This window comes from Cervus canadensis, chromosome 10 (genome assembly GCF_019320065.1).
Source record: "Cervus canadensis isolate Bull #8, Minnesota chromosome 10, ASM1932006v1, whole genome shotgun sequence".
Taxonomy (NCBI): Eukaryota; Metazoa; Chordata; class Mammalia; order Artiodactyla; family Cervidae; genus Cervus; species Cervus canadensis.
Genome location: NC_057395.1, coordinates 50,875,165 through 50,890,563, shown reverse-complemented (window position 1 = coordinate 50,890,563; position 15,399 = coordinate 50,875,165). Strand labels below are relative to the sequence as shown.

General features: G+C 38.8%; 1 protein-coding gene across 2 annotated transcripts in view; it reads right to left on the bottom strand.

The window, feature by feature from the left end:
• The window catches only part of DNAAF9 (dynein axonemal assembly factor 9), a 172,287-nt gene that overhangs the window by 141,104 nt on the left and 15,784 nt on the right, over window positions 1–15,399 (bottom strand). For both annotated transcript variants that reach the window (XM_043478392.1, XM_043478393.1), the window contains exon 2: window positions 8,435–8,514. In XM_043478392.1, coding sequence (XP_043334327.1) covers window positions 8,435–8,514 — 80 coding nt within the window. The remainder of the gene's footprint in view (window positions 1–8,434; window positions 8,515–15,399) is intronic.

Sequence of the window (15,399 nt, the reverse complement as noted above, 5' to 3'; positions counted from 1 at the left end):
GGTTAAGAATCTAATCTTCTAATGCAAGGGATGTGGGTTCAATTTCTTGTTGGGGAACTAATATCCCACATGCAAAGGGGCAACTAAACCTGCGCGCCGCAACTACTGAACCTGAGTACTTCAACTAGAGCTTTGTCAGCTGGGAGGGTCTAAAAGCAATGACATCCCTGTAGCAAAGAGCATACACAGTGCCTAGATCTTGGTTTCTAACACAATTCTGCAATAAAAGAAATCAGGGCTCCGTAAGAGCAATGGCTGTTTTGAGGACTGAAGCAGGTAACAGACAAAATAGGACTGGAGAATCTTATACTGTCAGAAAATACAGAAGTGCTAAACAGGCTAAAACTTTGATGAGGATATATCAAAGGGAGGGACATAGGAGTCAACCAAAAGAGCTCCAAATGGTCAAGCTGATACAATTTGAAGTAGCAGTGGAATATAACCTAAAGTATAAATGAAATAGTGCTAAATTTTAACTCAAAGTATAAAATAAATATTCATGAATCGATATTGATACAAACAAATGACTGAAATAAATGAGGGAGAAAAGACAAATATCCCATGCAGAAGAATTTCAAATAATTCATGTAGATACTCTCCTCCCCAAGGCAACAGGGCATAAACCCTACTCCTTAGTGTGTAAGCAGCAGAGTGACTTCCTCCCAGACGGCAGTATGGATGGAGGGGTGGGGAAAAAATTTATAGTACAGAATCTCACAAATACTATCTCAGACAAGTGATCAAAGTCAATATTCACTGAAAAGTCTTGCTGTTAATATGTACTCTTGCTATCATATGAAGAAAATGGCATGTTACTTCATTGGTCTTCCACTCCAAAGTCCACAACTCCAGTCTAATTATGAGAAAAACAAAAGAAAAATCCTAATAAAGGGATTTTTCTAGTACTAGTACTTCATTAGTACTCCTCAAAACTGTCATTAAGGTCATCAAAAACAAGGAAAGTCTGAGAAACTGTTATGGTCAAAAGAAGCCTAAGAAGACAACTCAATTTCACATGGGATCCTGGAACAGAAAAAGGGCATTAGGTAAAAACTAAGGAAATGTGAAGCAAGTGTGGACTTCAGATAATGATAATATATTAAAACTCACTAATTGGGCTTCTCTGGGCTCAGTTGGTAAAGAATCCACCTGCAATGCAGGAGACCTGGGTTTGATCCCTGGGTTGGGAAGATCTCCTGGAAGAGGGCATGACAACCCACTCCAGTATTCTTACCTGGAGAATCCCATGGACAGAGGAGCCTGATGGGCTGCAGTGCATAGGGGCACAGAGTCAGACACAACTGAAGCGACAAAGCATGGACACACAATAGGGGAAACTGGATGAAGGGTATATGGGAACATTGTACTGTCTTTGCAATTTTTCTGTAAATCTAAAAATTGTAAAAAAAATCTAAAATTGGGATAAAAAACTATTTTTTTTTAAATGGAACACTCAAGAACTGCTGGTAAAAATATAATATGGTAGAACCACTCTGTATCCAAATGTTTACAGTAGTTTTATTTGTAGGTCTTAACTGATATGTACATACAATAAAATAGTAATTACCAATAAAAAGAGACGTATTCTTGATAGATGCTACTGTATGAATGAATCTCAAAATAATTATCCTAAGTGAAAGAAGTCAGACAAAAAAATATATACTATATGATTTGATTTATATAAAACTCTGGGAAATGCAAACTAATGTATAATGACAGGAAGCATATTAGTAATTGCCTAAGTGTGGAAAAGAGACAGAATGGAGACCCTACAAAAGGACACAAGGAAACCCAGAGATAATGGCTACGTACATTATCTTGACTGTGGTGATACTCTCACATGTATACACATATGTCACCCCTTAACAGAAGTAAAGCTCAATGCTGTGAAGAAATATACTGCATAGGAACCTGGAATGTTAGGTCTATGAATCAAGATAAATTGAACGTGGTCAAGCAAGATGGCAAGAATGAACATGAATCACTGAACTAAAATGGATGGGAATAGATGACCACTGTATCTATTACTGTAGGAAAGAATCTCTTAGAAGAAATGGAGCAGCTGTTATAGTCAATAAAGGAGTTCAAAATGGAGAAATTAGGTGCCATCTCAAGAAAAAAAGAATGATCTAAGTTTGTCTTCAATGCAGACCATTAAACATCACAGTAATCCAAGCCTATGTCCCAACTACTAAAGCCAAAGAAGCTGAAGAAGAATGGTTCTCTGAGATCCATAAGACCTTATACAAACTAACATCAAAAATAAGATACACTTTTCATCACAGGATTGGAATGCAAAAGGAGGAAATCAAGAGATACCTGGAGTAACAGGCAAGCTTGGCCTTAGGATACAAAATGAAGCAGGGCAAAGGCTAACAGTTTTGTCAAAAGAACACGTTAGCCCCCGCCCGCTGTGCGCGCGCTGGCCGGGCAGCATGGCGGCGGCGGCGGGTAAAAAAAAAAAAAAAAGAACACGTCATAGCAGACACCCTCTGCCAATGACACAGGAGACAACTCTACACATGGAGAATACCAGATGGTAAACACTGAAATCAGACTGATTATATTATTTGCAGCTGAAGATGGCAAAGCCCTATACAGTCAGCAAAAATAAGACCTGGACCTGACTGTGGCTCAGATAAAGAACTCTTTACTGCAAAGTTCAGCTTAAACTGAAGGAAAGTAGGGAAAATCACTAGATCAATCAGGTAGGACCTAAACCAAATCCCTTATGATCATGCAGTGGAGGTGATGAAATAGACTCAAGGGAATCTATTCCTTAAATATTATATTATACATTATGTAATCTATTCCTTATATATTATTATAGAATCTGACAGACACAGTACCTTAAGAACTATAAATGAGGTTTGTAACACTATACAAGAGGCAGTGACCAAAACCATCCCAAGGAAAGGAAATTCAAGAAGGCAAACTGGTCATCTGAGGAGGCTTTACAAACAGCAGAGAAAAAGAAGAGAAGCAAAAGGCAAGGGAGAAAGGGAAAGATAAGCCAACTGAATACAGAGTTCCAAGGATAGCAAGGAGAGATAAGAAAGCCTTCTTAAGTGAACAATGCAAGGAAATTGAGGAAATCTAGAAAGGGAAAGATTAGAGATCTCTTCAAGAAGACGAGATGTCAGGGTAACATTTCATGTGAGGATGGGCATGGTAAAGAGAAACACTAAAAACCTAACAGAAGCAGAAGAAATTAAGAAGAGGTGGTAAGAATACAAAGAACTACACAAAAAAGATCTTAATAACCTGGATAACCATGATGGTGTGGTCAGTCACACAGGGACAGACATTCTGAAATGTGAAGTCAAGTGGGCCTTCAGTTCCGTACACTCACTCAGTCATGTCTGTCTCTGCGACCCCATGGACTGCAGTATGGCAGGTTTCCCTGTCCATCACCAACTCCCAGAGCTTACTCAAACTCACGTCCATTGAGTCAGTGATGCCATTCAACCATCTCATCCACTGTCATCCCTTTCTCCTTCTGTCTTCAATCTTTCCCAGTATCAGGGTCTTTTCCAGTGAGTCAGTTCTTTGCATCAGGTGGCCAAAGTATGGGGAGTTTCAACTTCAGCATCAGTTCTTCCAATGAATATTCAGGATTGATTTCCTTTAGGATGGACTGGTTGGATCTCCTTGCTGTCCAAGGGACTCTCAAGAGTCTTCTCCAACACCACAGTTCAAAAGCATCAACTCTTCAGTGCTCAACTTTCTGTATAGTCCAACTCTCACATCCATACATGACTACTGGAAAAACCGTAGCTTTGACTAGACGGACCATTTTTGGAAAAGTAATGTCTAGATTTTCTTCCAAGGAGCAAGCGTCTATGTGTGTATGTGTAATAAAGTTTTATTAAATTATAAAAGAGAGAAAGCTTCTGACATAGACACCAGAAGGGGGCAGAAAGAGTGCCCCCCTGCTAGTCTTTAGCTGGATGTTAGAGCTACCAGCAGGCTGCTAATTAGACAGAGGGAATGTCTCAAAACTCAGAGCCTGGCACCAGGCTCCCTCACCCACAACATGCATTTTGAGATAACATTGGCACAAGGTGAGTCATCCCAGGCCATAAAACGATTGCCATGAATCTTTAAGAAAGGCAGGTTTCCAAGTAAATATATACTTTTATTAACACAGATTAGGAGAACAACGTACGAGTAAAACATAGTCGTTTGTTCTGAGTCCTAAATGGAACCAACCTGAAGAAAGACAGAGTCTAGGGTAAATACATAGGTCATTAACATAGCTTAAGGAAAACATCTCCATAAGAAAAACACAGCGGTTAGCTCAAGGTTTGAGAAAAGTTAAGTTCAGGTGGAACCGGGTGTCATCTTGGCAACACGGAATTTTAAGAGAAACCTCCTTTTAAATTTGTATAGAGAAGGGAAAAAATGCTTAAGAGAGAGAGAAAAAACATCTGACACTTGCAGCTGATTTCCTCCATTTGGAGACCCCTAGCCGTCCTGCCTGTTACCCTCTCATTCCCCGCTTTTCTTTAAGAGAATTATGTTTCCTAGGGAAACAGGGCGTCGTTCTCATTCAGTAACTGCTTCTGAGCTGATAAGGGGTGTTGTGCCTAAATTGGCGAGGCAACATATGCTCCAAACCTTTATACTGAGGGTCTCTGATTCAGGGGCCCCAAGTAAGAGTTGGAGGGAGCCGCCATAGTTCCCGGAATTTGAACAACCATTTGTAACTTAAAAGCCTTCAATGTGACTGGAAACAAATCCAGTTACACAGTTACAGATGCACCGAACAAACAGCAAAAACATCAATCAGCGAAGTTAAAAGTCACATTACGCCAAGGAGCAAGCATCTTTTAATTTCATGGCTGTAGTGATAGTGACTATCTGCAGTGATTCTGGAGCCCAAAAAAAAAGTCTCTCACTGTTTTCATTGTTTCCCCATCTATCTGCCATGAAGTGATGGTGTTAGGGGAAGCACAACGACTGAAAACCACCCACCCTGGCCAGGCTCTCTAGTAACCATTTGAATAAGAGATCCTGATAAGGAATATGGAACTAATAAGCCACGGAAGAGTTCGGGAAAGGTCAAAAGGAGACACCATGTGTCCCTCCACTTCCCAGAATCCCTCTCGTTAGCATACATCTTGTTGAGTGATGCGTGCACCAGCAGGAAGGATTCTGAGTCAGAATGATTGGCCAAAGACAACCCAGAAACTAATGCCATCACCCTAAAACCCGAGACTGTGAGTCACGTGGCAGAGCAGTTCTCCTGGGTTCCCTTACCCTACTGCTCTCGGCCTGGGTGTCTTCTTCCAATAAAGTCTCTTGGCTTTGTCAGCACGTGTCTCCTTGGACAATTCTTTTCCCAGTGTTAGACAAGAGCCCACTCTTGGGGACCTAGAGGGGAGCTCCCCTCTTCCTACAACAATGGGACCAGATACCATGATCTTAAGTTTTCTGAATGTTGAGTATTAAGCCAACTTTTTCACTATCTTCTTTCACTTTCATCAAGAGGCTCTTTAGTTCCTCTTCACTTTCTGCCATAAGGGTGGTGTCATCTGCATATCTGAGGTTACTGATATTTCTCCCGGCAATCTTGATTCCAGCTTGTGATCCATCCAGTCTGGCATTTCACATGATATACTCCACATATACATTAAATAAGCCAAGTGACAATAATACAGCCTTTGCGTACTCCTTTCCCAATTTTGAACCAGTCCATTGTTTCATGTCCAGTTCTGTAAACAACAGACTTCTAGATTGAGTGGGAAAAGGAGAGGATGGGATGATTTGAGAGGATAGCACTGAAACATGTACATTACCATATGCAGAATGGATGACCAGTGCAAGTTCCATGCATGAAGCAGGGCAACCAGGGCTGGTGCTCTGTGACAACCTGAAGGGAGGGGGTGGGGAGGAAGGTGATGAGGAGGTGGGTGGGGAGGAAGATGGTGGCAGAGGGTTCAGGATGGGGGGACACATGTATGTCTATGGCCAATTCATGTTGATGTATGGCAAAAGTCACCACAATATTGTAAAGTAATTATCGTCCAATTAAAATAAATAAGTAAATAAAAAAGATTGCTGGGAGAAATAACCTCAGATGTGCAGATGATACTACTCTAATGGCAGAAAGCAAACAGGAGCCTCTTGATGAGGGTGAAAGGGGAGAGTGAAAAAGCTGACTTAAAACTCAGCTTTTCAAAAAACTACGATCATGGTATCCAGTCCCATCACTTCATGGTAAACAGAAGGTGAAAAAGTGGGAACCGTGACAAATTTTATTTTCTTGGGGTCCAAAATCACTGTGGACAACGATTCTAGCTATGAAATTAAAAGATGCTTGCTCCGGGAAGAAAAGCTATGGCAAATCTAGACAGTGTATTAAAAAGCAGAGACATCACTTTGTCAACAAAGGTCTGTATAGTCAAAGCTACGGTTTTTCCAACAGTCATGTAGGGATGTGAGAGCTGGACCATAAAGAAGGCTGAGCACCAAAGAACTGATGCTTTTGAATTGTGGTGCTGAAGAAGACTCTTGAGAGTCCCCTGGACTGCAAGAAAATAAAGCCAGTCAATTCTAAAGGAAATCAACCATGAATATTCATTAGAAGGACTAATGCTGAAGCTGAAGCTCCAATACTTGGGCCACCTGATGCAAAGAGCCGACTCACTGGAAAAAAACCCTAATGCCGGGAAAGATTGAGAGCAGAAGACATGGGTGACAGAGGATGAGATGGCTGGATAGCATCACACTGACTCAATGGACATGAATTTGAGCAAACTCTGGGAGATAGCGAAGTACAGGGAAGCCTGGCCAGCTGCAGTTCACGGGGTCACAAAAAGTCAGAAATGACTTAGCGACTAAACGACAACATACATATGTCAAAACTTATCATATTGTACACTTTTAATATGTGCAGTTTACTATACATGAATTAATACCACCATAAAACTTTTTTTAAACAAAAGGTTAGCAGAAAATCAGTGAAAACATTTCCTATATCATAAGAACTAAATGGCAAATGCCAAAGTGGAGGGAGTTAAATTAGAGTTGCTAGGAAGGATACTGCAGGGGTTAGAAGGCTAAATTAAACCAACCAACTGACCACGAGATGCTATGATAATTGTAATTACCCCCAAAGGTAGAATTCACTAAACTCCTGAAGTTGTTTAAAAACATACAAGTGCCTCACTGACTTCTGGCTTCACGTTCACATACAGCTCTTTGTCCTAGAGGTTTATTAACTTTTTACCTTAAACTTCACACACCCACCTTCAAACATCAATTTCTGCAACATTTGTGTTTTCATTTTACATATATATGTATGTATCTGGTCTCATGGTATTCTTATAAGTTGACCCTTTTCTCAATCCTTTAGTATTCTATATTCAAGTTGCCCACTTGATCAATTTTGTGCTGCCTATTTTTACTAGGTTGAGCCTGAACTAAAAGAAATAATAGCATAAGTACAGTAACAAATAGGTGGTTTTATTCAAAAGTAAATTCATGACAGAGAGAGCTCCCACCCCCTATATTGGCTGCAGCTGGAAAGAGAATCCAGTGATTGTTGTTTCAGCATTTGAAACCAATGACTGGAATTCTAGGCCCACTGTAAACTATGTCTCTTGACTAAGTGAGTGATGGAGTCAAAATTCAAACCCAAAACCTGCTTGGCTCCAGAGTGCATATTTCAAACTCCAGTGTGCACTCTGTACACTGACTCTCGTAAGTTTAAATGAAAGTGCTAGTAAGTGAAAAAATAAAATTATGTATAGAATATCTGAAAGAACAAACAAGAAAGTGGTTAACTTCTGGTGGGAAGGAAATTAGAAGGCTGACAGACAAACAACCTGACCTAAGCAAGTTTTATGACTCAATACTGTGAATGTAAATGACAATGAGATAAAGAAGGAGATTGATCTAACATAGAAAAATCTCCAAGATACACTTATCATGTGGAAATTTTTCAGTTAGGTTAACAACAATATTCATAAAATGTTCCCTTTTGTGTTAAAAAAAAAATACAGTTAATGTTATCTCTTGGGGAGTGGAATTGGTATCTGGGATGATTAGAAAACTTCATTACTGTGTACTGTCTTAATTTCTCTTTCATAATAAAAGAAAGTGTTAAAGAATAAATGCCCAATTCTGTCACTCTATGGCCTGAGGCAAGTCAGTTTCATCTCCCAGAGTCTCAGTTTCCTCCTCTTACAAGGGTCACTGTGAGGAGAAATAACATATACAAAGTGCCTGCTCTGTGGCACAGGCTCCCTATTTCACTGATATGTCAGCGGACTTCATTAAAACAGCAACAGATTTCAGGGGAACAAGGGCTGGGAGAAGAATACTAACTCACAGCTTGTCTCACAGTGATGACACTATTATTAATATCTTCCTGTGAACAGAAGGAAGTTGCCCCAGCCCTGAGTCCCAGCCTGTTAAAAACACTGACCTAGGATGCAGAGGATCCCGTCGGGTTGAGACTTGCTGCTCTGGGTCAAGATGCTCTGAACCTGGCGGAGGCGACTGCAGCTGCAATAAGAACAGAAATCAGCTTCCTGAGTGCCAGCACATGAAGGCATGAGGAAGAAAACGACAGCAAGTGATGGAAACTGGCCCCTGTCTGACTTTGATGTCAGAATCATAAGAAGAAATTACGTATTCTTTTTTCTAATATTTTTTGGAAGAGATTATGCAGAATTGGTCTGAAGACTAAGTCTGAACTGCTGATTATAAACTGTATGGTCAGTGGCTCTCTCATTCAACAAAGGATGGAACCAAAGGCCCTCTCATAATCAATAGTAGACAGGACAAGAACCCATCAGCTGACCAGAAGAACCTCCAATGTCTTAATTTTGAAGATTACCAAAGAAGAGTTTCTACACTAATTTGTCCTAACTGTGTTCCTAACTTACTGATCTGTTTTTTTTTTTTTTAATTGATCTGTTAAAAACAAAACCCAAGCAGATAAAAATCAAATTAAGGACCAATGTCATCACAACTACCCCCATAAGTGTGTCAGTACATGATACTTCTTGCTGTATCATCCTGCCAACTACACCAATTGTCTTGCTGTTCACACTGTTCACTGAACCCAGGGTGGGCAAGGGGTGCATGCGCAAGCTTGAAGAAGACTCAAGGAGCTGGAGGAACTGCAGTTCCTGCAGCTGGAGGAACTGTAGCAGCCATGGGGCAGCCATGCTGCATTCACTCTTGGTTGACCCAGTGAATGCAGCCGTAACACAGCCTCAACGGCTTTTCAAGTGGAAATTATACAGGTTTACAAAAAAGTGGCCCATGACCAAGTGTGTACATTGTGATGTGCGTGCACAGTGCTATAAGTCATCTCAGCTGTTATATAAACCATATATTTACAAAAGGTGGGGGTGAGACAGCCTGACCACCGCCATCTTGGCTAATTCACTCTTTCTCTACAAAACTGCTCCAATTCCGTGCAGATCTCTGATTCCACTGATGTTACAGACATGCCCTTCCTTCCAAACAAAGCATAAGGAGAGACATGACTTCCAGACATTGATATCACTTCTAAGGATCCCATGCTTTCCATATCAATCCCTTCTCCCTCCCAGATTCCGAGAGTGGTTCACTTTCCTGCTTGAGACTAATCCTTCCATAGGGTCTGTCCACATCACCTTCTGGTCCAAGATCTGTCTCCACTATTCATCCCTTAAGGCTCTTATATTAATTTTACCCCCTACAGTCAACATAGTCCCAATTCTTGTTGGGCTTGTTCGGTCACCCAGTGGTGTCTGACTCTTTGCAACCCATGGATGCAGCACACCAGGCCTCCCTGTCCCTCACGATCTCCTGAAGTTTGCCCAAGTTCATGTTCATTGCATCAGTGATGCCATACAGCCATCTCATCCTCTGACGCCCTCTTCTCTTCCTGCCCTCAATCTTTTCCAGCATTAGGGACTTTTCCAATGAGTCAGCTGTTCACATCAGGTGACTAAAATACTGGAGCTTCAGCATCAGTCCTTCCAGTGAGTATTCAGGGTTGATTTCCCTGAAGATTGACTGGTTTGATCTCCTTGTTGTCCAAAGGGCTCTGAGGAGTGTTCTCCAGCACCAAGGAATTGAAGGCATCAATTCCTTGGTGCTCTCCCTTCTTTACGATCCAGCTCTCACAACTGTACATGACCACTGGGAAGACCATAACCTTGACTATACAGACCTTTGTCAGCAGAGTAATGTCTGCTTTTCAACACACTGTCTAGGCCTGTCATAGCTTTCCTGCCAAGAAGCAATCATTTTCTGATTTCATGGCTGTAGTCACAATCCACAATGATTTTAGAGCCCAAGAAGAAATCTGTCACTACTATCATCTTTTTCCCCTTCTATCTGCCATGAAGTAATGGGGCCAGATATCATAATCTTAGTTTTTTTAACATTTAGTTTTAAGCTGGCTCTTTCACTCTCCTCCTTCACCCCATCAAGAGGCTCTTTAGTTCCTCTTCGCTACCTAGAAGCCCTACTACATCATCATTATCTAAGATTCTCCATAAACCTACTACAATAACTGTTCCATCCATAACAGTCAGACTTCATCCTCACTGCTCTGTTCTGGTACACTTGTCCTATACTCACCCAAGCAATAGTATTTCCAGCTAAATAACACCATTTCCCTGTCTTGAATTCCCTCTTCCCCTGTTTTTTTCTGATGTTCCCACACACCAAGTTCATGACTTAGTGGTCCTTATCACTATCTTCCCTCAAGATGTTCACCATCTTCTACCTAATACCAAAAGCAGACAAAGACAGCACCAAAAATATAGAAACATACACATAAATATCTATCATGAATACAGATGTAGAAATCCTCAATAAAATATTAGTAAATATAATTCAACAACATATAAAAAGAATTACACACTATGGCCAAGAGGGATGAAAGGCTGGAAATCAATCAATATAATCCCCAATCTAACAGGTTAAGGAAGAAAAAAAAAATCATACAACCACATAATTGATGCAGAAAAATCTGAAAATATTCAACACCAATTCATAGTAAAAAAAAAAAAACAAAAACTCAGAAAACTACAAATAGATGAGTTTCCTCAACTTGATAAAGAAAATCAATTTTGGTTTTGATACCCCACCCCCCAAAAAAAACCCTCCAAAGCAAATTCTGGGATATACTCAATGATAAAAAAAAAAACAAAAACAAGGAACAAGAAAAAGATGTATGCTCTCATTAACCTATTCAACATAATACTGATAGTTGAAGCCAATGCAACAAGGCAAAAAAAGGAAATAAAAGGTATACAGATAGAAAAGGAAGGTATAAAATTATTTGTAGAGATGACACAATGGCCTATGTATAGGGAATCTCACAGAATCTACAAAAAAATCTTAGAATAAGTGAGTTCAACAAAGTCATAATATCAACATATAAAAACCAACTGTATACATGAACACAGGAACCAAAATTAAAAATATAAATTTAAATATAAACCAAACAAATATATAATATATATACCAAACAAAATATAAACCAAACAAAACATGAATAGGACTTACATGCTAAAAAATACAAAACATTGATAAAGGAAACCGAATAAGATCTAAGTAAGTGGAGAAACATATTTATGGACTGGAAAACTCAACATAATATATATGTCAATTCTTATCAAATTGATTTATAAGTTTAACACAATTCCTATTAAAATCCTAGCAAGATTCTTTATAGACATAGACAAGATCACTCTAAAACTTATAGGGGAAAGCAAAGGAACATTCAAGGATAACAAAAACTTTTTAGAAAATGAATAATGTGGAAGGAATCACTATGTCTGATGTCAAGACATATTATATAGCTACAGACTATGGTTCTGGCTACGAGACAGATACGTAGATCGATAGAATGGAACAGGAACAACAGAAACAGACCCACAAAAATATAGCCAAGTAATATTTGAGAAAGCGTGGAAAGCAACCCAAGAGAGGAAAAATAGTCTCTTCAATAAATGGCTTTGGAACAACTGGATATCCATAGACAAAAACATGAACCTTAACCTAAACCTTATAACTGGCACAAAAATTAACTCAAAAGAGATCACAGATTTAAAAATCTAAATGTAAAACTTAAATATAAAAAATTTAAATATAAAATCTTTAAAAGAAAAGAGAAGAAAATATCCAGGACATAGGATTTAATGAAATTCTTAGACTTGATACCAAAAGTAAGATCCATTAAAAATTGATACATTAGACTTCACCAAAATTTTAAACTTCTGCTTTGTGAAAGACTCTACTGAGAGAATGAAAAGGCAAGCTACAAAATGGGAGAAAATATTTGCAAATCACTTATCTGAAACAGCAGAATACAAAAAAAACTCTCAAAACACAACAGCAAAAAAACACTCCAATTAGAAAATAGGTCAAGGTATAAAGAAAATTTTCTCAAAGTGGATAGAGAAATGTCACATAAACACATGAAAATAGATTCAACATCATTATCCGTTGTTGTTGTTGTTGTTGTTCAGTTGCTAAGTTGTGTCTGACCATTTGCAATCCCATGGACCACAGCACATCAGGCTTCCCTGTCCTTCACTATCTCCCAGAGTTTGCTCTAATTCATGTCCAATGAGTTGATGATGCTATCTAACCATCTCATCCGCTGCTGCCACCTTCTTTTTCCTTCAGTCTTTCCCAGGATCAGGGTCTGTTCTAATGAGTTGGCTCTTTGCATCAGGTGGCCAAAATATTGGAGCTTCAGCTTCGGCATCAATCCTGCTAATGAATATTCATAGTTGATTCCCTCTAGGATTGACTGGTTTGATCTCCTTGCTGTCCAAGGGACTCTTGAGGGTCTTCTCCAGCACCACAATTCAAAAACATCAGTTCCTTGGCACTCAGCCTTCTTTATGTTCCAACTCTCACATCCATACATGACTACTGGAAAAACCACAGCTTTGACTACATGGATCTTTGTTGGCAATGTGATGTCTCTGCTTTTTAATATGCTGTCTAGGTTTATCATAACTTTCCTTCCAAGCAGCAAGCGTCTTTCAATTTCATGGCTGCAGTTACTGTCAGAAGTGATCTTTGGAGCCCAAGAAAATAAAATCTGTCATTGCCTTCACTTTTTCTCTTTCTATTTGCCATGAAGTCTATGGCCATATCACCTGAACGTGCCTAATCTCACCTATTTGCCATGAAGTGATGGGACCCAACGCCATGATTTTCATTTTTTAAACGCTGAGTTTCAAGCCAGCTTCTTCACTCTCCTCTTTCAACCTCATCAAGAGGTTCTTTAGTTCCTCTTCACTTTCTGCCATTAGAATTGTATCATCTGCATATCTGAAGTCGTTGATATTTCTCCCAGCAATCTTGATTCCAGCTTGTCATTCATCCAATCCAACATTTCACATGATGTGCTCTGCACAGAAGTTAAATAAACAGGGTGACAATATACAGCCTTGTCGTACTCCTTTCCCAATTTTGAACCAGTCAGTTGTTCCATGTTAGGTTCTGATTGTTGCTTCTTGACCCTCAGACAGGTTTCTCAGGAGACAGGTAAGGTGGTCTGGTATTCCCATCACTATAAGAATGTTCCAGTTTGTTGTGATTCACACAGTCAAAGGCTTTATAGCATACTCAATGAAGCAGAAGTAGATATTTTTCTGGAATTCCCTTGCTTCCTCTATGGTCCAATGAATGCTGGCAATTTGATCTCATCGATTAGAGAAGCGCAAATTAAAACCACAATGAGACACTACTATACATCTACTACTAAAATAACAAATAGTGATGATACCAAACGCTGGTGACGATTCAAAGAAATTGAATCACTTGTAGCTTTCTGAAGTAAATTAAAGAAGACATCAATAACAGAAATACATTCATATTCCCACACTGGACCTTAATATAATATATAATATTATATATTTAATTTTTATTGGGTATAATTGACTTACAATGTTGTGTTAATTTCAAATGTAGGGCAAAGTAAATTTGTTACAGAAATACATATATCCACTCTTTGTTAGATTCTTTTCCCATATAGGCCATCACAGAGTATTGAGTAGAGTTCCCTGTGCTATAGAGTAGGCTCTTATTAGTTATCTCTTTTACATATAGTAGTGCATATGTGTCAATTCCAATCTTCCAATTTATCCCTCCCCTCCAAGGAACTTTTTTTGAAGAAATAGAAAATCCACCTAAAATTCGCATGAAATCCCAAGGGACCCAGGATAGACAAAACAGTATCGAAAAAGAAGGATAAGCTAAAAGACACACTTCCTAACTTCAAAAGTTATTACAAAGCTACAATAATCATAACAGTTTGTACTGGCATAAAGAAAGACATACAGAACAATGGGATAGAACAGAGAGCCCAGTAATAAACCCTTTTTGTGACTGGCTTATTTCACTTACTAATAATATAATGTGCTCATGGTCAAATGATTTTTGAGAAATGCACCAAGAATGAGAAAGGAGAGTTTTTTCAACAAATGATTTTGGGAAAACTTTATAGTCATAGGGTAATTATTAATTAAAAAAAAAAAAGAATTTGAACTCTGACTTTATACCATACACAAAATTAACTCAGAATAAAGACCTAAATGTAAAACTAAAACTATACAAAATTTTTTAGAAGAAAACATACAGGAAAAGCTTCGTAACACTGGATTTGGCAATGATTTCCTGTTATGACACCATAAACACAGACAACAAATGAAAAAAATATATATATAGACTTCATCAAAATTAAAAATTTATGTTTATCAAAGGACACAATTAACAGAGTAAAAAGACAACCCACAGAATGGGAGAAAATATTCACTAATTATGTATCTAAGAAGAGGCTAATATCCAGAATACATAAAGGACTTCTATAACTCAACCACAAATAACTCAAAATGGGCAAAGAACACGACAAGACATTCCTCCAAATTAGATATCTAAATAGCCAATAAACATATGAAAAGATGAAAGATATTCAACATCACTAATCATCAGGGCAATAAAAATCAAACCCACAAAGAGATATTACTGCCACACAAATTAACATGGCTACTATCAAAAAAGCAGAAGACATAAAGTTTAGCAAGGAGAAGGAGAAATCAGGACCTCTGTACTGCATTAGTAGAAATGTAAAATATTACATTTGCTATGGAAAACAGTACAGTGTTCCTCAGAAAATTAAACACAGAATTAATTACCAAATGATCCAACAATTGCACTTCTGGGTATATACTCCAAAGAAACAAAAGCAAGACTCAAAGAGACATCTGTACACCCATGATCACAGCAGCATTATTGACAATAGTCAAAAGGTAAAAGCAACCCAAGTGTCTATGTGTGCTAAGTCACTTCAGTTGTGTGTGACTCTGTGTGACCCTATGGACTGTAGCCTGCCAGACTCCTCTGTCCAGGGGATTATCCAGGCAA